General features: G+C 43.3%; 2 protein-coding genes across 3 annotated transcripts in view; both read left to right on the forward strand.

Annotated features, from left to right (window-relative positions):
• The first annotated feature begins 1899 nt into the window (after positions 1-1899).
• Positions 1900-13043, forward strand: tspan11 (tetraspanin 11). Of its 2 annotated transcripts, XM_035604491.2 has the most exons (9): positions 1900-2035; positions 3706-3813; positions 5044-5235; positions 7291-7365; positions 8475-8579; positions 8985-9143; positions 9346-9432; positions 10766-10887; positions 12228-13043. In XM_035604491.2, the coding sequence occupies exons 2-8, from the start codon at positions 3727-3729 to the stop codon at positions 10841-10843; spliced, it is 783 nt and encodes a 260-aa protein (XP_035460384.1). In that variant the 5' UTR covers positions 1900-2035; positions 3706-3726; the 3' UTR covers positions 10844-10887; positions 12228-13043. The 2 variants fall into 2 exon arrangements, with proteins under 2 accessions (XP_035460384.1, XP_035460393.1); XM_035604500.2 differs by lacking the exon at positions 10766-10887.
• Positions 9346-26850, forward strand: part of LOC118282805 (semaphorin-3ab-like) — a 96212-nt gene continuing 78707 nt past the window's right edge. Inside the window, exon 1 of the mRNA XM_047336321.1 lies at positions 9346-9432. The gene's annotated coding sequence lies outside the window, so the exon portion shown is untranslated. The remainder of the gene's footprint in view (positions 9433-26850) is intronic.

Below are 26850 nucleotides of genomic sequence, written 5' to 3' on the forward strand. Positions count from 1 at the left end.
ATGTAAACCGAGAGCCTGCTGCAGAGGGGAAGCGGGAAATTGCTCCTGTTAAAGCTCTGGCGCTTCAGTGTCTGTTACCACGCCTCCTTAACGTTGTCACTCGGGCATTGTTCTATCTCTGAAGGAGCCAGTCTGTTACGAAAGTCTGACCACAAGAGGTCAGGCACAACGAGCATGAGCGACGTGGCTCGAACTTTCACTGGGAGCTGAACTTGTGGTCTGGACAAAACCATCGATTTCACCATATATGTGCAAATAAAATGGATCGAAATAACATTGTGTAAACATTGAAGTAGAACTTCTCTGTGCACAATTTCACCGCGGGACAAAATCCAAACAAACAGATGGAACTTTGCAAATTTAACGTAAAATTTCAATGATTGGATATACAACCAACTATGACTTGTTTCTGTAGTTTTGTTTTTTTTGTCACTGTTTCTACACAGATACTTCCTATCGCTTTGGCACTTATGCAATCACACCTGCACACACCACTTAGCCCCCTTAAATTTGTTTGTAATTGACAAGCATGCTCAGTCCTGCCCCCCAGTTGGAGGAGAGGTCTGCAAAGCCTGAGAGGCGATGAACTAACCACAGCGCATCGGCTCGGCAAATGAGCCGGCTTTTAAAAAGTAAAAAAATGTTCCACCATGTGTCACCTAGGAACATATTAGGAAATGAGAAAGGCAGACCTGCTCCAAATGTTTTTTTAGCCACAGAATGACGACTTCCTGTAATTTGTCCGGCGGGATTAAGTTTATTTGCTGAAAAGCTTGACTTGATGGATGACATCCTCCGCTAAGTAATGTTGTTTGGGTAGACTGATTGTAGTCAGGGCAGGTGACCTCTGCAGAGTCCCCCCCCACCCGCGGCCACCACATACTCCTAATGGCTTGCAAGCTCATTGAATTACTGAGGTGGAAACTTGGAAGAGTCTGCTGTTGGTCAAAGAGGAAGAAATATCACATAATAAAAGGGGCAGGCCAGGGTGGTGAAGCATCAGAGTAAAAAGGGACTGGGCCTTTCAGTTACTTAGAGGATATCATTCGCTTTTATGTCACGAACATGGTTATACAAAGATATACCAGGAGAAATACAATCAGGATTTATCATGGTTTGGTGTTATTATTATTTCTCCTCGCCTAAATTTAAATTTCAGTTTGAGAAAATTAGTCCCGGATAAAAAAACGTAAACCAAATCTTGCTGGTATCCAAACTGAGATGTATCCTAGTCAACAGAAAGTGCTCTACTGCACATTCACTCACACACGCACGCACGCACGCACGTGAGCGCGCGCGCACACACACACACACACACACACACTGGCCTTGCAACAAAGCCTGCACACACTAAGCTTGAGGCTATGTTTCATGAAGTCAGCCCCCCCCCTCCCTCTTTTTTTTTTATCTCTGTTTATCCATGTACACCTCAGTGTGACATTCTCCAGGGGGTTCCTGTGGTTACACTGTAAGGCTGAGCAGGGCCTCAGCTCCATTTCCTCCTCTGTCACTGCTGCCTTTTGTGATTTCTGTCCTCAAGTCCACACTGAAGGCGCTGCCTCCAAGTACCGTGGGAAAAAAGAGAATTATCATAAAGGAAAAGTGAATAAACAATTAAATATCATTAGCGTTTTTGCTCACTTGACGTGAAATTGAATGGAAAAATGAATCTCACTGTAGTTTGCAGTTCATGTTTCTTGTATCAATTAAGTTTGAATCTATCTTCTCATATACTTGTGATGGACTCATTTGCAAATGTATTCAACAACAAAAAATATAAAGTTACATTCGTGGCACAGAAAAATGCTAGTCAGGTTACGAATAATTTCTCTGATAGGCTATTATTTCTGAGAGTAAAAAGCCCTGCAAGGCCCATTAGAGTTTAAAAATACGAGCCGCCTCAAAGGCAGCATCCGCAGAAACAAGCGGTCGGACACAAGAGAGCAACAAGCTCGAGCGGACCGGACACGTTCTGTGCTGCGGTGCTGAACGAACCGCTCTCCGACGGGAGCGGCACCGATCGACGCCTAATCCGGTGAGTACGTTCTCGGGAACGACGCGGAAAAACGTTAGTGTGTCGATACAGTTCGGTTTTAACTTAGTCCTGCGCATCACGGACGCAGGTGGGGGGGATTTAAAAAAAATTTTTTGCAGGATGCGCGAGCGTACACCCTGTCCCAGTGACAGGGGAGGGGGAGAAAGTTTGTCGTAAACCTCCATGACAGACGTTTTTATCCATATTCATATTCATATTTTCTGGTTTGCTTCTGTGTCGGTGAAGGACAAAATCTTTAAAAAGACAAACCCATGCCGGGGTCGTGGTTCGTCCCCGGAGGCAGACATGTTGGCAGGTAATTGACTTTGACCAGTGAACGCATCCGCGCCGGCAACAGCACCAGAGGCCTTGCTACGATAAAGTAAACCGCTACAGAATCACAAACCAGGGCGTTAAATAAATAAAAAAAAAAAGAAATATAAATTACCATGTCATATTTAATCCAGTATTTGGACTCGTTAAACTTCATATTTGCTTCCCAAGGGACTTTAAAAAAAAAAAGCAACAACGTTTCAACCTTCGCGCATTGATCTGGAAAGTAGCGCCCGGTGCGGTCACAGGTGATTCTGATGAGGCGAGGTGTCACGTCGGAATCCTCGGCAGTTTATCAGTGTGACGTCACACCACGGTCTTTGGACTTTCTTGTATTGCTCACAAAAATAGGAAGGGTAATCTGTATTCACTGTATTAGTTATACCGGTAACTTTTATAGGTATATTTGACCCCAATTTACACCAAAAAAAACACCTTCCTCCTCCTCTCAACTCTAGTTATGTGTATCCACGGAGATAGCTTGGTTTTATGTGTGTAGATATGGTTATATATATATATATATATATATATATATATATATATATATATATATATATATATATATATATCTGAATTTGTGCTTTCAGCCAGGCTTAATGGAAGTGATTGGAAGTTTATATTTTCATTCATAAAATCAACAGCGCAGCGAAATAATCCACCGAAATAAAGAGTAACTTTGGAACTACTTTATCTGTTTTCTTTTCTAGAGCTATGTGGAAACTTAATAGAAATATGACATTTTCACATTTCCTAATTCTGCTGCAGAATTTTTTTTTTTTACATTGTTCCCAAAAAGATCTTTTCTTCTTTCTTCTTCTTTTAACAAGTTAGGCTAAAGCCTGGTTAGGTAATCCACAACTTTCATCTCCCAGGCCTAGTAATTAATCCAACACTTTCCCCTCGCGTCAAATACTATGTACTCTTACCGTTATAGACCTGTATATGGCTCCCAGGCCGACCAACACACTACGCCTGCACTCGTTTCGTTGGTCGTAAACCGCTGAAGGACACTGTGTGCAGATAGATCGATGTCGTGGACATCAGCGGCTCTCGGCCCCACGCCGGCCTTTTATTTAAAGAGCAGAAAGTGCCCGCTCAATTTCTGACTCGGTTTTATGGTCTGTTGAGGGCTATGAATAATTCAAAGGTTCACAGTCAGGAAAGTGTGATGATCGTCATTCATCTACACTCTTGTATCAGATAATGTTTCATCCGATTTTTCGAAGTTTTGTAATTGTAACAGCAGTTTAAGCTTTGATCGCCACATATTGCTGAAAAATGCATATATCCCATGATCCTCTTTTTAAAATCAATTTTAAAATAACTATGTCTTTCAGAACTGAACTGGAGGAAGGAAGATGTCAGCGGTTTATAAAGATGACCAGGAGGACTGGGTGACGGTGTGTCTCAAGTACCTGCTCTTTGTTTTCAACTTTCTCTTCTGGGTAAGTGGCAGTAAGAAGGCAATCATCTTTATTAGATAACCTGCACTCACAAATAGTTTTCTGGAAAAAAATCCTTGCACAGAGTTCACTGGTATTTACTGACATGCTGCACACACTAATAAATAACCTTTAAATTCAACCTCTTTTGGCAAACAGTTGCAGATGGTTTTAAAAGAGATAAGTGCAGTAAGGGTAGTTGGAGTTGATTTTCACCAAAGCAGACATTAGAGAGAAGGAGCCAGGTCGTAGAAACAGGGAGGCGATTGAGGAGAGTCTGAAAAGGCTGCGCTGTGGACTTGGCCCAAAGTGACTCATAGATTATTCAGGGCTTTTCAGTGTACGATGGAGAACGGTGCATCAAACCTGCTCTCTGGAACCAGACTTTATGATACTCCAGTTTGATACAGCAGAGTGTCTGGGGTCATTTTCAAAACATTTTAAAAGTCTGAGACAGAAGAGTGTGAGTAGAAGGAAAGAACTGTTTGTCTAGAGAAAATCCTAAAAAACACCTAACTAATTTCTTTCATCTCATCGCTCTTTTAGACTTTCCTTTTCATGCTTCAGTCTTCGGGGCTAGACATATTTTGTCAGGGCAGAGTCCTCTCCCATCGGAACCTGTATGAATCCAAGTGGCGCCTCCTTGGTTGCACATGTGTTCTTGTGAATAAGGGGATCTTGCTTTTAATGGAAAGGGGTGGGAGGATGAAGAGGATAGACACTCTTGAGGCATTTCCTATCCGTCGACCACCCTGGGTTTGTTATCCAGGATTGTTGTTGTCCAGGAAGTCTTCTTGCCCCGGCTCGACCTCTGAAGTCCCACTGCTGCCAGGGGGTTGTTGTTCTTTATGCCTGACTGCTTCTCTCTGTTTCTCTTTCTATTTCCTTCTTCCTCATTTTTTCTTTCTACCCTCTTTAATAAACCCTTTTAACTGTCTCATGTTGTCGCTTATCTAATATTGAAATAATTTCCTAGCTGTCACTTCCTGGACTTTAAAGTGGTATACTCTTTGGTCTTTTGAATTGACCTGACACACTGGGTGCTTTCACAATATTCCCGTTCTCTATTCAGATCATCTCCTCTTACTCATACCTTTTCTTTATAACAACACTTTTATTGTGTCCTTATGTGGTTTCATTTTCTTCTCTGAAACTTTACTACGCCCATATCAGTTTCAGAGTATCTCTGTCTTTACCTTTATACTCTGATATCTCTCTCCACTTCTCTTCCAGGTGGGTGGAGCCGCTGTTCTGGGTGTCGGAGTCTGGACACTGGTGGAGAAGAGCGACTACTTGAGTCTGCTGGCCTCCAGCACTTTTGCTGTCTCTGCATATATCCTCATCCTGGCCGGCAGCCTGGTGGTGGTTACTGGCTTCTTGGGCTGCTGCGCCGTCATCCGGGAACAGAGAAGCTGCCTGTCCACGGTGAGACAGGAGAACCACAGGGGGGGTTCTAGTTGGACACAATCCATACAGTGGGATACAAACTGAGATGATCCTGGAACATTTTACCATGATCTAAAAAAAAATTTCACCACTCCCACCTGTAAACGACTTCTTCCTTTTCTGCACTGCGTGGCGGGACAGTTAAAAGCAGATGAAGTTACATTTTCAGTGTGAACACACCAAAAATACAAAATCAGAATACATCTTAAGGAATACAAACTACCGCTCATGGACTGAAGGGGTCTCCAAAGTCAAACTGTTTTTAGAAACTTTTATGTCCAGGCAGATGTAATACGTTCTGATACGGAAATGTTGACGATTCTTTATTTTTCACACGTTGGAAATGCTGCTCAGCCACGCCGTGTCATAGGTTATATAATTTGCATGATCATGTGGGCAACAATGCTGATGGTCCAGGCTCCTGGTTAGTGGTTTCCAGATGCTCACCCACATGTATGCAAATGTTTGCTTTCTCTACACAGCTACATAGCAACTGTGTGACAACATTCCCCTGAATGTAATCCATCCTCTCCTTGGTCTGACTTCTTCCGCCGGATGCTGACAAATGGCTCTGACAGTGCCCTCACTGTCCTCCTTATTGTAACAGGGACGGGGCCCAATGGGAGAGAAGCAGGCGGGAGGTTAACGTTCACTGCTGCAAGACTATTTATAGTAATGTTATGTTAAATGAGAGAGAGAGCGAACGGAGCATGCAGGAGTGAAGAGGAGGATGTGTTGAGAGTTTTGAGTATGTGGTGCATATTTTTTGGAATATCAACTATATCAATGTGCTATTTGCAGATTAGTTTTGGGAGATCGATGCCAGCATGTGTGTGTGTGTGCGTGTGCGTGTGTGTGCGCGCGTGTGTGTGTGCGTGTGTGCGTGTGTGCGCGCGTGTGTGTGTGCGCGCGTGTGTGCGTGCGTGTGCGTGTGCGTGCGCGTGTGTGCGTGTGCGTGTCTGTAAAGAAGGGATGAAGTTAGCATTTTGTGTGGGCAGCCAACAGTGTTTTTCCAATTCTTGTAACCAGGAGCCCGAGCAGGCTGTGTTTCTGTATGACAATGTGATAACTTTAAAATAGAAGGGAACATTAATTCTGTGAGATCATTGCTCCCTTGCGCGCGCGTGTTTATCGTGCAGCGCATGTTGTAGCATCTGTCTCTGTGAGGTGGCGACGGTGCTGCTGTCAAACAGCATCCTGCTCTGCGACAGGTGGGCCTAATTAGTTGTATGTGTGCGTTTCCATTGTGTGGCATGGCCCGTGTGTGTGTGTGTGTGTGTGTGTGTGTGTGTGTGTGTGTGTGTGTGTGTGTGTGTGTGTGTGTGTGTGTGTGTGTGTGTGTGTGTGTGTGTGTGTGTGTGTGTGTGTGTGTGTGTGTGTGTGTGTGTGTGTGTGTGTGTGTGTGTGTGTGTGTGTGGTTTCTGAACCATCGGCTGCACAATGAAAAGTTTGTGCATTGTTTGAGTCTTCAGTTTTGCTCTCGCTCATTCGTGTGAATCTGTAGGCGATGTGTCCAATTAACACATTACATAACTATGCTCTGCATTTCAGTTCATATAATAATGCTCATCATCGAGGATCAAGCTCACAATTGGATCCACCAGCTGCTAACATGTTTCTTTCAGTGAAGAATACAAATTAATGTGTGTGCTGGTTAATATTTCAATCACCTTAGTTCTGTTTTTTTGCAAAGATGATTCTGTGAATTTAATCATGACACATTGGAACTGGTTTTCCCATTGCGCTGGCGGAGCTCCTGTAAAGATGCCTGAGAGAAATCAGATTCTACAGTCTCTGTCATATTGCTTTCTGCCTTGTCTCTTTTTGTGCCGCTCTGCCATCTGTGAGAAGTGACAGACGCAGCACAATGACAGCTGACGGCAGGTTTTAATTGAGCCGTCACACCAGTGTGAGCCACTAACTGGGATGAGTTGGCACAGAAGACCACTGTGTTGAAATCAGATGTCTTGATGAATTAAAGTCAAATTTATTGACGTTCTTTTCTCTCTTGTGTCCTTTGTCTCTTTTCCACAGTATTTCTTCTGCCTGCTCTTTATCTTCCTGATTGAACTGGTGGCTGGAGTTCTGGCCTATGTTTACTACCAGAGGGTAAGTGATTACTTGCTTATTAGTTGAGTGGTTCTTTTTCATCCAAGATCTAAATTGTCAAAGCATGTTATGCGTCTTATGCTAAAATGCAGTGAGTGTTGTCCTTCTCAGCCAATGTTTTAAGCTCCTCAGTGAAGAAAATTTTTAACATAGTCAATCATCTAATTGCATTTGGCTTGAAATTGCCAGGGCAACAATTTATGTGGTGAAAAGAGACTAGGGTTGTGTATTGTTAAGATTTTAACAGTATTACTACTCTTACTACACTACTAATCAATTAGGTACTTAATTAGTTTCTATGATTTAGATTTGGAGCCTGTGATACTGTAATAATAGGTATTATTGGTACCCCTCCCTAGAAGAGACCCTGTTTAAGATTTGTTTCCTTTTCTGAAGGAGTGAATTAAAACTGCATTTCCCTCCATCAATGAAAGTTTCCCTTTACACTCCTCATTTTGTCACATTGCCTAAAAGCAGATACCGTTGTAAGGCAGGAACACAGACTTCGGTTTTTTGTCTTGGCTTATGTGAGCCCTTTGGGAGTGTTTATGTCTCTTACAACTGGAAAATCTTTTATGTTATTTTTACAAGTGGACTGCCACAGACTAAGTAAAGAAGAGTAAACTGCACACAACCTCAGGAAGCACTCCACAAATACTGAGCCAACACACGTCTCCTCTTGTAAAATGTCTGTAGTAATCTGTAACACATGAGTTTATTACCCCGGTGGGAAAAATGTCCATGCTGCGGCATCATTAGTCCTCACACAGAAGTACAGGTGTGTGTGTGTGTGCATATGCATGGATGGATGAAATCACGCACACACTTCAAATGCGATGTCTTTTCAATTTCCTCGATCACAGAGATGTGAGTTGCTGCCTGTCTATCTTGCCCTAATCCTCCCACTGTTTCAGGCTTATCATTTCAACACTCTCACACCTGCTAGTCTTTACTCCTACACACTTTAAGCAGTCCTGTTACGTATGTTCTTTATGTAAGAATCGAAGCAGCTTGTGGTTACATTAATTTAGTTCTGTCCCATAAATACCCCCCCTCCACCACAGTTTATCACAGTAGGTACTGTCTCTCTCTTTGTTCCTCATTTCCAGCTGAGTGAGGAACTGAAGCAGCATCTCAACCAGACTATGACAGAGAACTACGCCCAGCCGGGAAAGGACGCCATCACATTAGCTGTTGACAGGCTACAGCAGGATGTATGGACTGTATTTACAAGTCTCTAGAGGTTTAGTTTATATAAGATGATGTGCTGCACTATTCTTCAGCAAACAACGTCAAGTACAGGTTTTTTCTAAATTAATTTTCCATGACTCAGTTGGCAGCTCATTGTTCTTTGTTTATCCATTGGGATTTGCATCAAGTTTTGTTCCAAAAATGACTAATGAAATAGCCAGAGCTACAGTAATTTTGTCCCTGTAAGGAAGGCAACATCACTCCCTAGTTGCAAGAATTGTACTGATTAGTTAAACCTTAAAATCTGAGTCAAACCTTAAAAACTCTCCCAGTTATTGGGGAAGAAAAAGACGAGGGATTTTTGCTTTTCTTATACTATGTAACATAATGCAACCAAACCCTTTGCTTTCGTCTCTCTGACTCTCCAGTTCAAGTGCTGTGGCAGCAACAACTCCCATGACTGGAGGGTCAGTGTGTACATTTCGTCAAAGCATGCAGATGCCAGGATTGTGCCTGATAGCTGCTGCAAGAGCATCACCCCTCTCTGTGGCCAGAGAGACCACCCGTCCAACATCTACAAGGTGGAGGTCAGTGCGCTAAATGCTTCAGGAAATTGCATTTGCTATATGACAAGCACTCGTTCAAAACCTTCAGACAAGTAATGCAGGTATCTACCTGCATCATTAACAAAGGTGTAAATGCTCAGGGGTGTGTTTAATGTCTGTTTCACTTGTCATATCTGTTATGTTTTTTTTGGTTTTTTTTTACTGTCATCCTTGGACTCTGCAGGGAGGATGCATCACTAAGCTGGAGCAGTTTCTGGCAGACCATCTGTTGGTTATTGGTGCTGTGGGAATAGGTGTAGCCTGTCTGCAGGTAAGTAAGATAAGATACAGAGTTTTGTACGTCAATTATACTCCCTCACGGACACAAACACAGAGCTGTGGATGTCGCAGACACGTAGTTGTTTTCAGTCAAACTGCTTTCTTGTCTTCTTTGAGGAAGCACGCACAGTTAGTGCCGTGTTCCAGACGGTCCACATGGACTACAAATGGTCGGGTACATGATGTCCACACAGCCTTTCCTGCACCCTCTGAATAATGAAATCTAGGTCACTGTGACCCTTGCGTACTCACAGATATTGAAAATATAACACTAGCCTGAGAATAGCAGAATACAATTTACTGTCTTCGACCAGAGTAAACTGTACATGTAAGTACATAAACCGGAATATTAATTTATCAAAATGAAACACAAAGAAATGCTCCCGGACAGATTTGTCTTCCCTCTTTCCATTACTTAAAATGTAGCATTGCATGTCAACAACTTCTAAATGGCCACTTCTTTTCATCCCACCCTCGTCTCTCTGTCATTATCTGATTTTCTTTCATTCCTATTATTTGATTTGTCCCAGACTCGGATGGACTCGAGCTTTTAAGCCTCACAGAGCCCCAGGAGCATAAAGGGACTTCTTTTTTTTTTGCAATTGAGTGCTGGCTTACAGCCCTTTTACAACTGTACACCCCCTTTTATGTAAATTAACTTAAAGGAAACCTGAGAGCAAACAAACCTGCATTGATTCTTTCCAGCGGTGTCTCGGTGTCCTTCTGTCCTCACCAGTTTTCATGCTGTTCAGGCTGAACAGTTTTTAATCAGACACAAGGGAACTGAGGATTCTGCCAGATGTCCTGCTGACATAAGGTTCTGAGCCAGAGGCTCTCAGCCCTAATAATGAAGGCTCGCAACAAAAAGAAGATATAACCAGTCATGCGATATCCGAGATACTGATGACTGTTGACAAGAGAATTTAAGAATACAGCCTTCCATTAGCGGTTACTGTTTGGTGAAATTTATTTTTTTTCATCCCCAAATCATCTGAAGGGATTGTACTAAACATATAAACGAGGTGCGGAATATGTAGTGAAATGCATATAAAATCCCCAAATTTGTGTGGCGTCATTTAACACTTTTCTGTCCAATCAAACGTTTATGTTTGATCTCCTTTTCTAATCAGTGCTTTCCTGTATGTCTTGTCTTTGTCAGCTGCTCCAGCCTTAATGTTGGTCTTCTTCCCCCTTTTTTAGTAACTGATAGACTGACTGAAATAATGTAGAGTTGTTGAAATCATGTAGTTTTCATCTTTTGTACCTCATTAACCGGTCTTTGGTGTGTTGTACTGTGTGTCTTTGTGTGTGTGGTGTCTCTGTAGCTGGCCGGGGCAGCCTTGACAGCCTGCTTTATTTATCTGCTCTATAAAGAAGAGGAAGAGGACTTCGGTACATTGTGATTTAGCTCTAGAGCCTCTCTGGGGTTTAATCAACCGGAGACAAGGTTGGAGGGCATTGTGGAAATTTGATATCTGTCTGCATGTTTGTCCCCTCTGTGAAACCTGTGGTTCACATGTTCGAATGCTGAAGGAGCATTATTCATTTTCTCACAAGACCTTGTGTGGAGCATGCAGCTTCCTGGCTTTGGCTGTATATTGCAGATTGTTGCTCTGCATGTTGTGATGATGGGGTGTTATGGCTGATAAGAAGTAATAACGTCATACCTCATCACCAGGCTGCACTATATTTTATGTTGTGAGCTAGTAACCTGGTTTGTTTTGACATAATTAGCCTATACCTTTATGGATGTTTTTATAATTTAGGGAAACTGTCTGAAACAGAAGAGAGAATTCACCACTTAGATGCTTTGAAAAAATAAATCGTTTTTTTTATTTAGATATCTCTTGGCACATTATGACTTGGTTACATTGGTATTGTTACTATAGTTACTCACGATCTAAAATAGACGACACTATTTCTTGTAGAGCGATTCAAATGTTAGAACTACGTTTCGGGTGCCCATATATAAAATTTTAACAGACACCAGCTAATCCAGCCAGAAGGAAATGTTTTCATTAGTCATGCTAGAAATTACTTCCTTACATTATTCCATAATTAATAATTTAAAGTCCGAATTACCCGTCTTCAAAATTAGGCTTCCAAAAAACAAAAAAGCAGCAAGTGTATTTTCTCTCTCTCTCTCTCTCAGGGCTTTTAGAGACTCAAAGATTGAATCTGGGCACCTGACTGTTTATCCCTCAACCCAGCCAGCACACCCAGTGGCCCTTTGGTCAATATCTGTTCCCGCTGTTCCTTTATTTCTATAGCAGGAAATTTTTTTTTCAACTGTATCTGTAACATTCATGTCTCAAAAGCCTGGCAATGTTTTTAGAATTATTTTTATTTTATAAAAGGTTTTAATCCAATGTCCAGCATTAATCTTTTTAAAAATTGCAAAATTATGTAAGCAGACAAATTATTGCTTAAACCCCAAATTCTACAGTATTAATTTTTAGTAGTTGTAGTTTTTTCCCCCTGGATTATTTGGAGCTAAATTCAGTTTGGAAAACAGAACTCCAAGATCAATATTTATACACGACTTTCCTTTTTGACCCCTCCTCCTCCAAAGTGCTTTGCTTTGCATCTGCTTGCACAAGCATGTGCTCACACACGTTGCTGCAAAAACTGCTTCTTGACTCCCGACATCCCCATGGTAACCAGCTACATACTTTCCAGCAGTCCACAACGCCGTCACCTTTCACCGTCCCCTGTCGATTCAAGCTTCCTGCAAGTCTTCTGTTGGATACAGAGCAGCAGCACTGACTTAACACTTCCTGTTTTCAGATCTGTGGTATGGTGTTCACCTGCTGCTTGCACAGAAGGATCAAGATGGACCCTTACTGAGCACATCGGGCCCCCAACACACCACCTTCAACACACACATGGAACAATGATCGGCTGACACCTCAGAATTTTGAACTCTGACCTTGTGATCGAAGCCAAGTGCACAGATATATTTCAGGTCATCCACATTGCGGTCAGAAAAAAAGGTGCCATTGAGCAACCAAGCCAATTTATTTTAGTGCTTTTTGTACAGTATTGTACAAAAGTTACGATGTATTTCAACCCAGGCTTATACATTTCTCATACCTGACCCAGATCTCAGCTTCCTGCATCATTGCCTTGGCTGAGGTGCATGCTATAGTTTGAGCAGGACCGACTGAAGGGCAACCTGAACTCGTATTACTTTCTACTCGACGACGTAAAGACGATGGAAATTGATGTATCACTTTGTCACTGTGCAGAATTATTTAAAAGGGTTTTCTTGAGTAAGCAGTGAGAACCAACCCTGTGCACGCTGTTAATGAGGAAAGGTAACTTATTTTTTAATCTTTTGAAAACACACGTGCCTCTTTCACAGCTCTGCTGATGAATGATTATGTGTTTGATTCTGTACGTGAAATGTGTAAACTAGTGGACTGATAAACAAGCAAATTAAATATACTTCATCCTCTATATATATTTTTTTAGTTGTATCTATATGACTGACAATAGCACTACATTTTGAACTGTATGATTGATTGGTAACTGATCAATACTGGAAATACTTAAATGTATGACAACAACATCTCTGTTAAATAAATAGAAAGGTGAAAGTCATTTCTCCTACCATATCCTTTAGTTGATGACTCCACCTAGTGGTCGATACGGGTCATATACTCTATATGCTTTGCTATAGACACTTAGTCCTTATGCCCTATTATAAAATGCATAATTCTATGATACATTTAAAGCAGATATTTATCTTAATGCGTGATACTAGGAAACATAAACCTTCCAGATGGTTGTTTTGACATGGGAACATTTCACCCTCTGTGAACTTCAGGTTTATTTCCAAACTTTCCGAAACACACTGCGGTTCAATTCCCTGCAGTAAAGACACTGACCTTTCTTTGAGCCAAAGATAACAAGCTATGATTTTTTTTTCTTCTTTTCTGCATAATCTGTCTCGCCCATTCCTTTTGGCAAGACTATTACACGTAACAATAAGTAGCCACTACACTGTAGATGTGAAAGGGTTTGGACTGGCTGTTGGCGAACATAAGAATAGTATTATACACTATCCATATGAAGATGTTTCTGTTTCAGAGATCAAAAACTGGATTATCTGTTTGGATTTTTCAGATTTCATTTTAAGAATTTGTCACAGTTGCAGCGACTCAGTGCTTTTAAGAGGGGCCGCTTAGGATTTGTGTGTTCTCCAAATGATGGGTGCTGGTAATGTATGTAGATGGTTGATGATAAGAAAGGATATAACGCAGGCATGTGCTCCAACTACTGACTGTGCTGTCTCAATATAAATATTGGTATGAGTAACATTAATAAATGTTTGAATATTGTTGCAATAAGTTGGTTTGTGTAAAATGAAAGAAATACTTAGGAATGTTTAGACAGACGATCCCGCTGTTTTTGTTTGGCACTCTCTAGTTGATGAGATAATAGTCATGGGGAGTTCACGACAAGTTAAGTCAGTTTATTTATATAGACCAGAGTGACGGGTCCTTTTGATTGCATCATATGACATCTCTCCAACTTCTGCTGTGGTAGCAAACCACTAGAGGGAGACGGAGGTTTTCAGTTCGCAGTGATCCCGTCTTCAAATGAATCCTGCTTCTTTGACAGAGCTGATTCAACTGTGCCGGTTTGGTCTCAACCTATTAAAAGAGGATACACTTACCTGACTACATTATGTTGTTGTACTTCGCTCAACCCAACATGCTAGAGATAATCTAGAGTCACTGACTGAATCCCAAACAAAGTGGGTTTGAACCAAATCTAACCCTGCTACTCACGACAGAAGACGAGCCGCAGCAGTGCAGTTCAGAAGAATTGCAGAAGTCACGATGTAAATGATTCACTTTCCGTTTTTTGGCATTATCTAAACACACACACAGACACGTACAATGGTACAAACTATACTCTGCTTTTACGAAAATCCGTTTGCTCGCGTTCCCTCCGTGTTCACTGGAAAAGCGGCTCGTCTCTCCAGATAATGTGAGCCGGACAGAGAGCTCCGGGTGAGGTAGCTCACTTTGTCATGTGGTGTGTGGGCCTCGGTGATAGAACATTGTGAAAACACTTGGTGTGTGTGGGGTCTCCCGCAAACTCCACATTGGGAGATCTCGTTCGGTTCCCAGCTCAGACCACATGCATTCAGGACACGTTAGCTGGTGTAGTTTGTGTGTGTGGTTTCAGGGAAAGACGCCATATGCTAAAAACTATACGGAGCGCATATAGCGGGGAAGGGGTCTCAGACTGTTTGTGCTGTATTGTTGCCATATGACCCAACTATTTGTCTTTGAAGCACGACGTTTCCCTTTTGTCTTTCCTCAGCTCCAGTTTACTTACAAGACACGGCGTCGGCCCAGAGCGATCTATCATTGTCACCCATTTCTGGGGGGAAAAGGGCACAAAGTTTTTAAGTTTGGATGCTCTCCAACATTTTGGCTTCAGCGGGTCTGTGGAGTCTGTTCGTCCCTTTGTCTTCATCAGCTCGGAGAGTGGGGCTCTCATTTCCTGCGGATGACACACACACACACACACACACACACACACAGATGTAGATCGAGGGCACACCGATACTGACAATATAGAAATGCACAGAACTTAGAGGTTGTGCACATTAGCATGCGGTTTACACCCTCTGCCACAGGAAACCTGTGAGGGAGAATTGGGAGCAGCTGGAGAATCACCACTCCCATGTGTCGAGGCCCCTTTGCAACACACACACACACACACACACACACACCCTTGTAGCTCAACACAGCGAAGCCGTGGGGATAATATATCAGTGGGACATCTCGAGAAGTTACCCAGGAACATATGTTGTATCATTTATCTGTCGACCGCGAATGTGCATCCGTGCACCGATAACGGCAACAAAGCAAAGCCATTTTCTAGCCACGAGCGTAAAAAAACCAAAAAGACGTTGCCATTTCTAAATTATGAATGGATGTGTTTGATTTTGAATAACTCTGTTTATGTCTCCTCGCATGTTAGCACACAATCACATGCTTGAGTTATTGGAATTTCTGGGGGTGTATTAGAATTGTTGAGCTCCCATAAAACGTTGCCTGGCACAACACAAGCGTTGTCTCGGCGAGTGCACCTGTGTTCAATATGTGCAGTTAAAACTCGAGGCCTCAGTTGTTGTGATCGAACGCCGCCGTGCCGTCAGTGTGATGGATATGTGAGAAACGCCTCCTGCAACACGCTGTGCTAAATGTAAAAATGCCTGAAGCGTCGCGTCCTGACCAGAAACTAGATGACATCATTGTCAAAGGATTGGCTCTTTTTTCCCATTGTTGCCCACTCGCCTCGCCTGACTCCATGTCTGCATACAGATAAAATGATGTAAACAGGTTAATGGAAAAAATACTTTGAAGTTAAGTCCATCGCAATTACAGTCAGAGTCAGATCAGACACGATGACAGTTAGCATTTATAAGCCATTAAATATGGTCTGGACGTGGACTTCAAAGCGGCGTTTTAATGACCAACAGTCCAAGGAGGTTAAATCATCCGTAAACAAACTGGTACAGGTGCATTCAACAAAAAAATAACTGAATTATGTAATAGTTGAATATGGAGTTGCGCAGGAGAAAACGCTGTCGGATGGACCTGTCCGTCATTGCCAGTATTTAACTACTCACTGTCTACAGAGAAGCTGGATTTATGATTAATTCGCCACGTGACGTGTAGCACCCGAGGCCAGGCCTGGTTTGGTCCAGAGCAGAACCAGTTCTGTGTCAGATTAGTTTTTCTAAATCTTACGTTGACCTTCATACTCTCAGTCCCCTCCGAACAGGTTTGCGCCTGGCCTGCAACACATTAGCCCTGGCCGTAAATGTGTTTGGCAGATTTCTGTAGGGATCAAAGCCCCGGGGAAGGATATGGCGTGTTTAGATAACTCCAGCACTGGACGTCGAGGCCTTGGCGCTTGACAGCGAGCGCAGCAAGATGTGTTAAAATTTAATATCTGTCCAGATTAAGTCAAAGATACATTTATTTGGCATTTAGAAATGATCCAGGGGATCTATGAGCAGTATTTGCAGGGGTGCTTTGGCTTGCATTTCCTCAAAAGGCCTCGGGAGGCTGGTTCCAAAAATGCTCGTAATGCACTGAATCAACAGGAAATCCCTTAACTTCTTCCTAGAAATGCATAGCGACCACTACTGTTTCACAACCTATTAGGGTCTCGGTGGTCAATTTTGTTTCTATGCTTATTATTATTTATAATATTTTATTATTATTTATATTTGTGTGCTTCAGTCGTGACTTTAAGGGAATTTTAGGTCTTAAAAAAGGAGTTCCCATTGTTTGGGTCAGGACCCAAGGGGTTGCAACGTAAACCTGAAGGGTCACGAGAAAACAGGATGCCTGCTACATAAAATATGAAATGAAAAAATGTTGACTTTGTATGATTTTTTATTTGTAACCTTGACCTTTGTTTGCCAATAACTGTATAATTTTACATATTGGGGTCCAATGAAAACAAATTGAATGTTTGATTGAAGTAGCCCCCACAGGTACACATTATACAATCTGTGACGAGAGTTCAAAGTTTTTGAAGATGCAATTTAATTTTCATTTTGCAACAGAAGATTGTGTAACGGATTTACAAATGCAGGCCCCTTTATGATACTCACAAAAAACAGAAGTTACATAAATTAATGAATAAATAAAGTTTCCGCAAACTGTCAAATCTGATGTTTCTTCATCAGGTTGGCGATGTGTGATCATGAGAGTGATCCACAATCTAACTCCTTGGTTTTGTTGACGTTGAGCAGCAGGTTGTTCTCTGTGCGCCGCTCAGCACGACATGGTTTGTAATCCGGCTGATGACAGTGATGTCATCTGCAAACTTTAACGATAGACTTCTCTTCATGTCTGGGAATGCAGTCATGGGTGTACAGTGTGAACAAAGATTTGTTTTAAAGGGTCACAAGCCATAAATGTTGGAAACCGCTGTCTTGAGGTGGACCATGTTTTTGCTTTTGGGTTTGTCCTGAATGGCAACCATGCTTTTACACTACAGATCAACTAATCTGTTCATTCCACAAACTTCTACCTCCACCACCACTGCTGCTATTTCTACTAAAACTGGTTAAGTGATTTGTTCAATTGAAACGAACTCATCCCACAAGTGCAATTGATGCGTTCATATTGAGTTAAACCTTTTACGTATTTGGGTGAATTTAACAAGACTGGTTCCCAGGCACGATGTTGCGGTATATACACACAACTACAACATGTCAGATAGTGATTTGAAATGGGGGGGGGGGGGGCTATCGGTTCATACCCCAGACCCATAAAAATTTTCTCACTTGCATCCCAGTGCCCCACAGTGGAGAAGGTCTGTGGTTGGTGAGGTATGGGTGTGCGTGTGGGGTTCACAGTGTGTGCGTGGGAGAGTCTTTGTCCATGGGAGAGTGAGTTTGGATGGAAACAAACTTCAGAAAGTGTTTAAAGGCCGCTCTCCAAGAGCCTGCTGTCTGATAATGATGATGAGTGTTATGTTGATGGGGGTGTTGATTGATACCAAACAGATGGCGGGGGTGGTCGCGAGGTCACACAACCGCGTTTGTGATGCGTTGCACCTCCGGCGCAGGTACCATAGAGGCACCTGATGGAAACGATGATAAAGCAGGCATTTGTCTAGCAATGGAAACAGGAGACCGGAACGATGTCTGGTTGTGTAGTCGACCGGCATCAACCATCCTGATAAATACTAACAGTTAAATTTTGCGTGCTTACACGATCTAGGACGGTTGTTTGCGTAACACCCGTTCTTTGTATTCAGCAGATTGTTGTGATTTGCGGTATGTGATCAGATCTGCTTACGTTACGGCCGTAATTGACGTGTCTCGTTTCCCAAAAGAGAGAGAGAGAGAGTGTGTCTGTTGGGTCAGTGGGGACGGGTTTCAAAGTGATGGATGTTGTGTCGCTCATATGTGGTGAAGTCGCTCAACATGATGGTATTTCATGCTTCGAGTGTGTCAGGGGGGCTGGTCTTCTCAACATGCCTTCTTTTCGGCATGTGGCGATTGTATCTCGACACTGTAATTCGTATGGGCTGAGTGATGTTTCTGTTTAAAGTGATGATTGGAGTCTGCGAAGCAGGCGGTATAGTCTGTCTGCACCCTATGGATTGCTCTGCTAGTTGGTTAGCATGCGCAAACAAAGCCCAACATATTCACCTTTGTAATGTTTTGACAAAGAAAATCTAATTTAAAAGGCAAAAGTATGTTTTTTGTCAAAAACTGCATTTTGAGTGTATGCGTGCTGCATTTGTGTCCATCTTTTTGTCGTTATGTATATATGCAAAAGTGATGCATGAGCGCAGGTTTTTGTGTATGCGTGCGAGTTGTCCACATGAGATCAATAATCTGTTCCCTTCCCGTCAAATGAATCCGAAATGAAGAGCAGCGCTGTTCATTTAAACACGGAGCTGTGCGGTGGAAAGGATAAGACGTTTGTATAAGAACAGATTAGTCTGTCAACCTGTGTTTGTTTATGCTCCAAAGATGAATGGAAGAGGGAGGGAGCGGATATGATATTTGGAGGGAGACTGTATTTGTTATCCACACACACAAAAAAAAGGAGAGGCGAGGGAGGGCCGCAACCACAAAATAGCGTGAGAGGAACTTGCTGCTCTTCCCTCTGAGATTGATGGCATGGAGGAGAGCATGAGAGCGACCTTGACTTGGTCATGAGAGTGGTGTGAGCTCAGAGGGAGGGAAGAAAGAGAAAAACCCGGGGAGGGAGAGTTTGTAATCAGTAAACAGCCTCTTGAGCGCCCTTTAGGAAGTAAACATCTAAACAGGAGGCTCTGTGCCATTACGGCGCGTAGCCTTGAGAGTTTTAGATAGAGGCAATGAAGACAGATGGGAAATTGGTTGAAAGGGGAGGAGAAGCATGTTTGGACTTTGAACGTGTTTTTAAATGAGCGCAGGCGTCACACTGTGATGCACAGTCTTTGTTTCGGAGAGAAGACTGAATGGCGGGTTTGCAAAACAGAAGGCAACTTGTGAAACAATTGTCCAAAGATTCCTTCTCCATCATCTATCTATATTTCTCCGTCTCTATTTCTATCTCTCTCTATAGTTCTATATCTTTTTCATCTATATATCTATATCCACATCTTTCTATATCCTTCTATCCCTCCACCTATATCCATCTACATTGCTATCTCTGTGTATATATCTACCTTTAGATATATAGCTGTCTATATTTCATTCTCTATCAATCTACTGTATATATTTCTATCGCTCCATCTATATTTCTTATCTACAGTATATCACTGTCTCTATATCTAACGTCTAATGTCTCTATTTCTCTATCTACATCCCTTTACTGTATCTCTATCTACCTCCCTGTCTCTATCTGTCTATATCTCTCCGTTGCGCTCTCTCTCTGCCTCTCTCTCCCTTTATCTATCTCTCCATCTAATCATAGCTTCATGTATTTTATTTTATTTTCCAACATAAAGTCTTAGCCCGTTATGAACCCCGTTTCAGGCGTGCATTACAGTCATCACGAGTGTTGTAAAACCCCTCTCCAGATATTAATTTGCCTTCTCTAACCTCTTCAATATCTGTCATCGCTCACATGTTTACTGCCTGAAATGTGCCACGTTCTTCTTCTTCTCCTCCAGTCTTTAATATCTCTGTTACGGTCCGCAGCATGTAAAACAAGCGTGTGGATTAACTTGTGATGTGACTGGCCAGGGCATGTTTACAAAAAACTTATATTGGAATTCTAATTTCCAGTCTCACAGCAGCCATGCACTTGAGTTATTTGTCTTTATCTTTGCCTAGATATGAATATATGTAACATAAACAGTGTCTAGTATTTCATGGGAGTGTGATATTGTTTATTCATGAAGTGTCAACCTTAATTTTCTTCTCCGCGGACAAAAGGGGTGCGTGTCGGGCCGTAAGGTGTGCAGCTGTGGCAGCTTTACAGTCTCCGCACGTGGAGGTAATTTTCAGCACGGCCGAGGATGAAACACGTCTCAATAAATCAGGATTTATCTATTGAACATAATTCTGAATGTTGTAGTAGTCTGTCCTGGCGCCCCGCTGTTCCCCATCTGTGGAACATAGCTGCACAGACAATGATTACAAGCCGGTCTGATTTATAAACAAAGATGGGCTTCAGGTTCGGGGGTTTTTCATGTAAAGTGGATCTCCTGTAGGAGAAAACTCCCCAGTATGTCCGCACACCGCAAAGCCGCCAAGAGCTTCAATTGTACCCACCTGAAAGAAAGAATTAGGTGGGCTCACGGTTAATTGCATTCACTTAAATCTTGCAAATTTGAGTGAAATCTGCTGTCACTCTACTGTCCGATTCTAAAACAACATTATTCGTCCTGCATGTGATTGCACTCTTGGATTAAATATTGGGTGTTGAGAAAAATGCCTCCGAGCCAGTTTGGTCCTTTAAAAACAACTCAATTTAAAACATCCAAATCCTAGTTTTTAGAACTCTACATAGAATAAACACATAGTTGGAACAAATATAAAAAACTGACTCCCTTACCTCCACTATGTCAGTGTTTTTCTTGTGAAATAACTCCATATTAGGAAAAGAAACAAAAATGCACTTGGAGGTCTTTGCACTAAATGTAGAGACGCAAACCTCAAGTGTTGCCACTTCACAAGCTCTTCAAGAAAAACTTTTATATCGGATCTTTGAAGTGTGGAACGTTCATTGCGTTTCATGGTTCACATTCAAGCCACATAGTTTGTTAGATATTTTGTATTATGCACACGTTACAATTCTTTGCTCTCATTTAGGGCGATTCAGCCCTAAAAAGTTTCTTAGACCGTTGAAAGTTCTTAACGCTGATTTTGTCTCTCAGGTGATTTGAATTCTCGACTTATTTACTCACAAGATTTATGGGCGACAGACAGTTTGAACTGTGAGTGTGGTTTGCCGTTCAGACAGTTCAGCAGACATTGGTGAGCTGTTTCTTCTGTGTGGCAAGGAAAGTTTCACCAGTACTGTGACCACAGGAGTGTGTTTGTGTGGGTGTGTAACTCTGGATGACTGTAGCAAACCATCAGACACACACACACACACACACACTCACACTCTTCTACCGCTGCCAGAACAGGATCCATGTTGCACATAACCGACTGTCTCTGACACACATGCCTCGCATTACTCTTGGCGTCTTCATTGCTTCTCACACACAAACGTTGTGTGAGTTTGTGTGTGTATATCCAGGCTATTTACATGGGATGTGCACCCCGTGCCATGGTAGCACTTACACTTAAGTGCTGGTTAGAGTCGGCATTAAACAGTAAATTAACAGGATCAGGAGTGAAGAAGTAAGATGACACTGAAGAGTAACCCACATGTGATTCTTCACTCATCCACCAGATGGACTCGGCGATCTGACGGTTCGTTTTGGCAGCGAGCAGGCAGGCATCCCTTTGCAGCCTCCCTCTTTGATGAAGTACAAAACCCTCAGCTTGGACTATGCTGATGGCTGTGATGATGATGATGGTGTGCATCAGTGATGAACGTGTGAATCATGCCTTCAGGAATCCTCAATAAAACGAAAACCAGGCTTTAAACCCCCCCCCCCCCCCCCTCAAAAAAAAACAACCCATTGTGAAACTGTTTGTTCCCTGTGCTCATTTCTTAATGTCGTATTCTGGCCAGAGTATTTATAGTTTCTCGTTACGCCGCTCGGAGGACGCTGTGTAGAAAATGAAAATAGTCATGTGGTTATGAATAAGTAATCAGGCTTTTCACACGAGGAACAAACACGGAAACAGATGCAGGGGGCAAGTTCACATGGGCACTAAAACAATCACCATGGAGACCAGGATTTAAAGTGAGTTTGTGCGTGTGCATATGTGCGCAGTGAGCACATGCCTGCGCCGGCTCATGTGTGATGTTTCACCAAAGCCGCTCCGACGTCTATTACAGAAGTGTCTCGCTGTGTAAGGATGAGCATGCCTCCATTTGGCGAGCTCAATCGTCCGTGTCCGTCTCTGGCCAACTGGTGTGGTGCGATGATATAAGAACACTGGGGAGGTGTTGTGTTGCTCATCGCACACGCAGAGAAATGAGATCTGAAGGCAGAATTGTCTTCCTGAAGAGAAGCAGCCTCGCAGAGCCGCACGCTGGGATTAATTTTGACCCATCAGACGGAATGATTGGACTAAGCGATGATTCTTGTGACAAACCCCTTTGTTAACAGCCAAGACACAATCAGGAAATGATTGTGTCTCCCTGACATTTATTGACACCTTACCATTTTAATTAAACATAACCACCGTTTGCCTCTTGAGACAAAGGGTGTCACCGCCTGCTGCAAGATTTCCTGCCAGGGCTCATTATGCAATCCCAAACTTTGATAATTCCGTCGGTGCATCGTTCAATTAGAAACACATGGCCTCTGCGATCGCAGAGGAGTACAGAGCCTCTCGTGTCCATACAGCCTGCGCCATGAGTAATTGTTTCTCCCTCACTAGTGCCGAGCCATTTTTTAACCTGCTGACAGCCAGCGAGCAGCAGGGGGAGGAGGAGGAAGGCGAGAGAGGGAGGGAAAGAAGAGGAGAGACACATGTATTAGATAAGAATTAAGCCACTTCTTAAGTTTTTGTTAAAAATAATTTGGCGATGGAGGAGAGTTTGGAGAAGAAGTGAGAAACAAAGATGAGGAGGACAGTTGTTATATCCCCCCCTTTTTTTTTTGTTCTGTTCTCTCAGCCAGGAGTTGTTCAGAGTGAGGGAGGTCCCAGGTGAGCTGGAGACCATTGGAGGCTGACATTATGACAGGACACTTCATCAAAGCCTGCAGAGGGCCCAAGGAAGAGCTGTTGTAGCTTCTCCTATATACTTGCCAGGTGGTGCAGGAAACTCTCCCCACTTCCAACGGATATCAATTCTTTTTTTTGATAGGTCATGTAATGTGTGTGTATGTGTGCACGCGCGTGTGTGCGAAAGAATAAGTGCAGCCGCACTTTAAAGCTCTGACCGAGTGGGGGATATCGTACGGCCTTTTAATCTCTTTCCATTACTTGTCACCTCGTTCGCTCTTCATCTCACATATTATGGATGATGATGTTACTTTTTGGTTGAGTGGAGGTTTTGAGTCTTGTCTTCTACAACTTGAGGTGGAAACGAGGGAGAGCATATATAACGGACTCTGGTAGTTCTGTATTTATATTGATGGATTGATAAAAAATGGATGTTATGCATTATTAAATAAGTCCTCATGTGGAAATTAATCTGAGCTGATTCTTAAATATTAGAAGCTCAGTTTCTTATGATTGCAAATTAAATATATCTTTGGTTATTTGACTGTTGACCAGCAGCATGAGGATTTATCTGGATGAGCTCTGCAAAAGTGTGAGGCCTTTTTCAACATTCCCTGACAAATCATGCAAATAATTGTCAGTTACAGTCTTGCGATAAACAGAATGAATGTGACACAAATCTGACTTTCACAAAGTTCCTTAAAGGTGTCAGTCAGTAGGTAACACACGGGGCACAAGATTCTATTCTTGGCGAGTTGACTTTCTTCTTGTCATTCATCCTGGAGTCTGAACTTTTCCACAGTGTGCTCCACGCCCATCTCCACGTTGTCAGATGTCAGTCATCCCTGGCCAGCGGGTGCTGCCCCGCTGAGCGGCGTGTAAGCCGAACTCAAACACTCACAGCTGTTCGCGGCCGGTTCAGATGGAAAGACGGAGGGAGAGGAAAGACGGAGGAGGGCGGAACTTGAGAGTCGTGGAAGTCGATCGGCTTCACAAAAGCCGCCTTTCTGTTGCCCTCCGCCAGACTAACCATTAAGGGCCGCTGTTGCTGGAGTCCCAGCTCGCATTGACTCAAAGCCCCTCTCTGTGGGGAAGTGACCGTTTGGCACTCTCTATTAGTGGGCTGCTGATGATGTCACCGATCCGGGCACCGGGAGCTGGTCTCTGGGGCTGATGTCACAAACCCCCCTCACGCGTTGTCGTGAGCTCGAGCCGCCCTGACGGACTGACAGCTTGGTGTGTTTGTGTGGCACAGATGGTTGGGGAAGGGGAGGGCGGGAGGGACTCGGGTGCCAGCGCGGAAGGTGGCAAAGACGCGTCTTATCAAGTGGTGCCACATGCAGGCTCTGATGTTACGATTGTGACAGGACGTTTTTCTCCCTTTCATCTAAATTGGTCTCCTATTGTCTATTTTTTCCCCTATTGTTCCTCTCCGCCTCACTCTTTTCACAGTCATTAATTAATTTTCCTTTGGCCTGTGCCTTTTTTAAAAAAAATTTCTGGCTCACTCTTGTTCGTTCTTTGTCATTCTCTCTTTGTCCCGCTCTCTTTCCTCTATCTCTCTTTAAATGTGCCCGTGTGTTTGTGGTTGTTATCTAAGTCTCTCATCAGTGCTCTCTTTAGCTCCTTCGCCTCCATTTCTAATTAGAACGCTTTTTAATGCCTCTCTTTGTTTGTCCCTTACTTCCATGTGTTTTTTTTCTCCTCCCCTCTCTCCTTCGCTTCATCTCTCACGTTATTCTTTGTCTGGGCTTGTGTCCTTTTTCTCCTTTGTGTGCTGTGACAGGCCCTTTCCTCTCATTGATAGTGATGGCAGGCTCAGCCCCACTTCATAATGCTGCCGATATTTTTCCCACTGGAGACCCCACTGTTGCTGCTGCTGCTGCTGCTGCACCTCCCTGCATAAAAAAAAGAAAAGAAAAAAGGGCAGGGACTCCTCCCTCCAGTCCATGCTTCTCTGTTTCCTCCAGCTCTGCCAAGCTTCTGCTATTCAGCAGTTCAACAAGACCGGTTTGTTTTGGAGGGTCACTGGGCCCCAGCCTCACAGAGATTAATGCTCAGACAGGCTGAGATGACGTTTATGAGGCATGGACTGTAGAGTAAAGGATAGAAGAAGGGGAAACGGTGCGAGGTCGTGGTGATGGATCAAATGTGACCCTCCGCTGACGCACACCGCCACTTTTGGAGGCAACTTTGGTGAGAGACAGAATGGGGACTTTCGGTGTGTTTGTGGGACGGCGGAGGACGAGAGAAAGAGGCCACATCTGTGCGCAAAGTCCTCCCCGAAGAGGAGGCCATCGTCCCAACGAGTCCACCCTTGCATTTTCTGCCTTGGCGTCATTCAATAACACGCTAGTGGTCACTGAGAAATGGCGACAAACATCGAAGGCCAGCCGAGTGTTAAAGTTACTTAATCAGATAATTAATTTCCCGGCTATTTGCCCAGAGTGAAGATTAATTTCACGTATCGACACATAGCCTTCAGTTAGAAGTGATCACTGCACTCGAGCACACATGCACACGCAGCAGCAGTCACCAATTCATCCATAAATGTCTCCCAATTATATCTGCCTTTAGCAGAATGATGAATACTGCTCAGCGGTTACAAAAGAGTGTTTACGCTTTTCTGCGGCTCCAACATGCACTGCACGGTGCCACAAAGGCTTCGAGGGGAGACGTTATCAATATGAAGCCAAATTGGAATGGATCGGAGAAGAATAAGAACATGCACACTGCTCTCTCCCTGCACCGAGCGCCATCACTCTTTGCGGCTATGTGATCAATCGGGCCCTAGACGGTGTGGGCGAGCCGATATCCATTCTCATTACCCGGCACTGCTGCCGTCGCTGCTTTCTACGCGGCGTCCGCCAGAGGCTGAGAGACGGCGTCTGCATCAGATGGCTGTCAAGAGGCGTTGTCGGAGGGGATTTGCAAGTTGCCATGTTCATCGCAATGGAATTTGTGTTTTTAATTGTGCGGCCTTTGGCTGAACCTATGTTGTGTCTTTTGCAATGGGTGATGAACCTGCGCAGTTATATTTGAGAGCCTCGCCGTTGATATAAACCTGGTCTCTGTCACAGCAGTACCTTTTAACTGTCCATTTCACATTATATGAGGTGCACAAAATACAACCCTTCACCTCTGTGTGTATTTATAGCCTCGATCTATAAGAGAGTCTTTGTTGTTGTCGCACAGCTTCTGAAACTTTTCATGGAAAAAACGAGTGGTGCAAGTCTGAAGCGAGCACGCAGGACGGGGCCTGCGACTCCATCCAAAATATGCAAGAAGCACGAATGGCATGACTTCAGCGGCCTTTTGTGCTTCGCCAGTGAAGTCCTGCGGAGTTCCGATTATCATCGGCCTCTTTATGACAAACATTCCTTCCTGCTCTTTGAAGCTGTCCGAAGTTAGCAGGGTCCCACTGATTAAATTCTGTTTCCCTTCGTTTCACAGAGTCGTGTGTCACACGGTGAGTAATGGCTTGTGATGCATGCATGCACACGTTCATTTGTGTGTGTGTGTGTGTGCACAAACAACCAACCGCACACAGAGCAGAAATCCATGGGTATCCAGTAGCTTCCCAACCCACGGGACTTTTGTACAGTGAGCACATACTGTACGTGTGAC

This window comes from Scophthalmus maximus, chromosome 12 (genome assembly GCF_022379125.1).
Source record: "Scophthalmus maximus strain ysfricsl-2021 chromosome 12, ASM2237912v1, whole genome shotgun sequence".
Classification (NCBI taxonomy): domain Eukaryota; kingdom Metazoa; phylum Chordata; class Actinopteri; order Pleuronectiformes; family Scophthalmidae; genus Scophthalmus; species Scophthalmus maximus.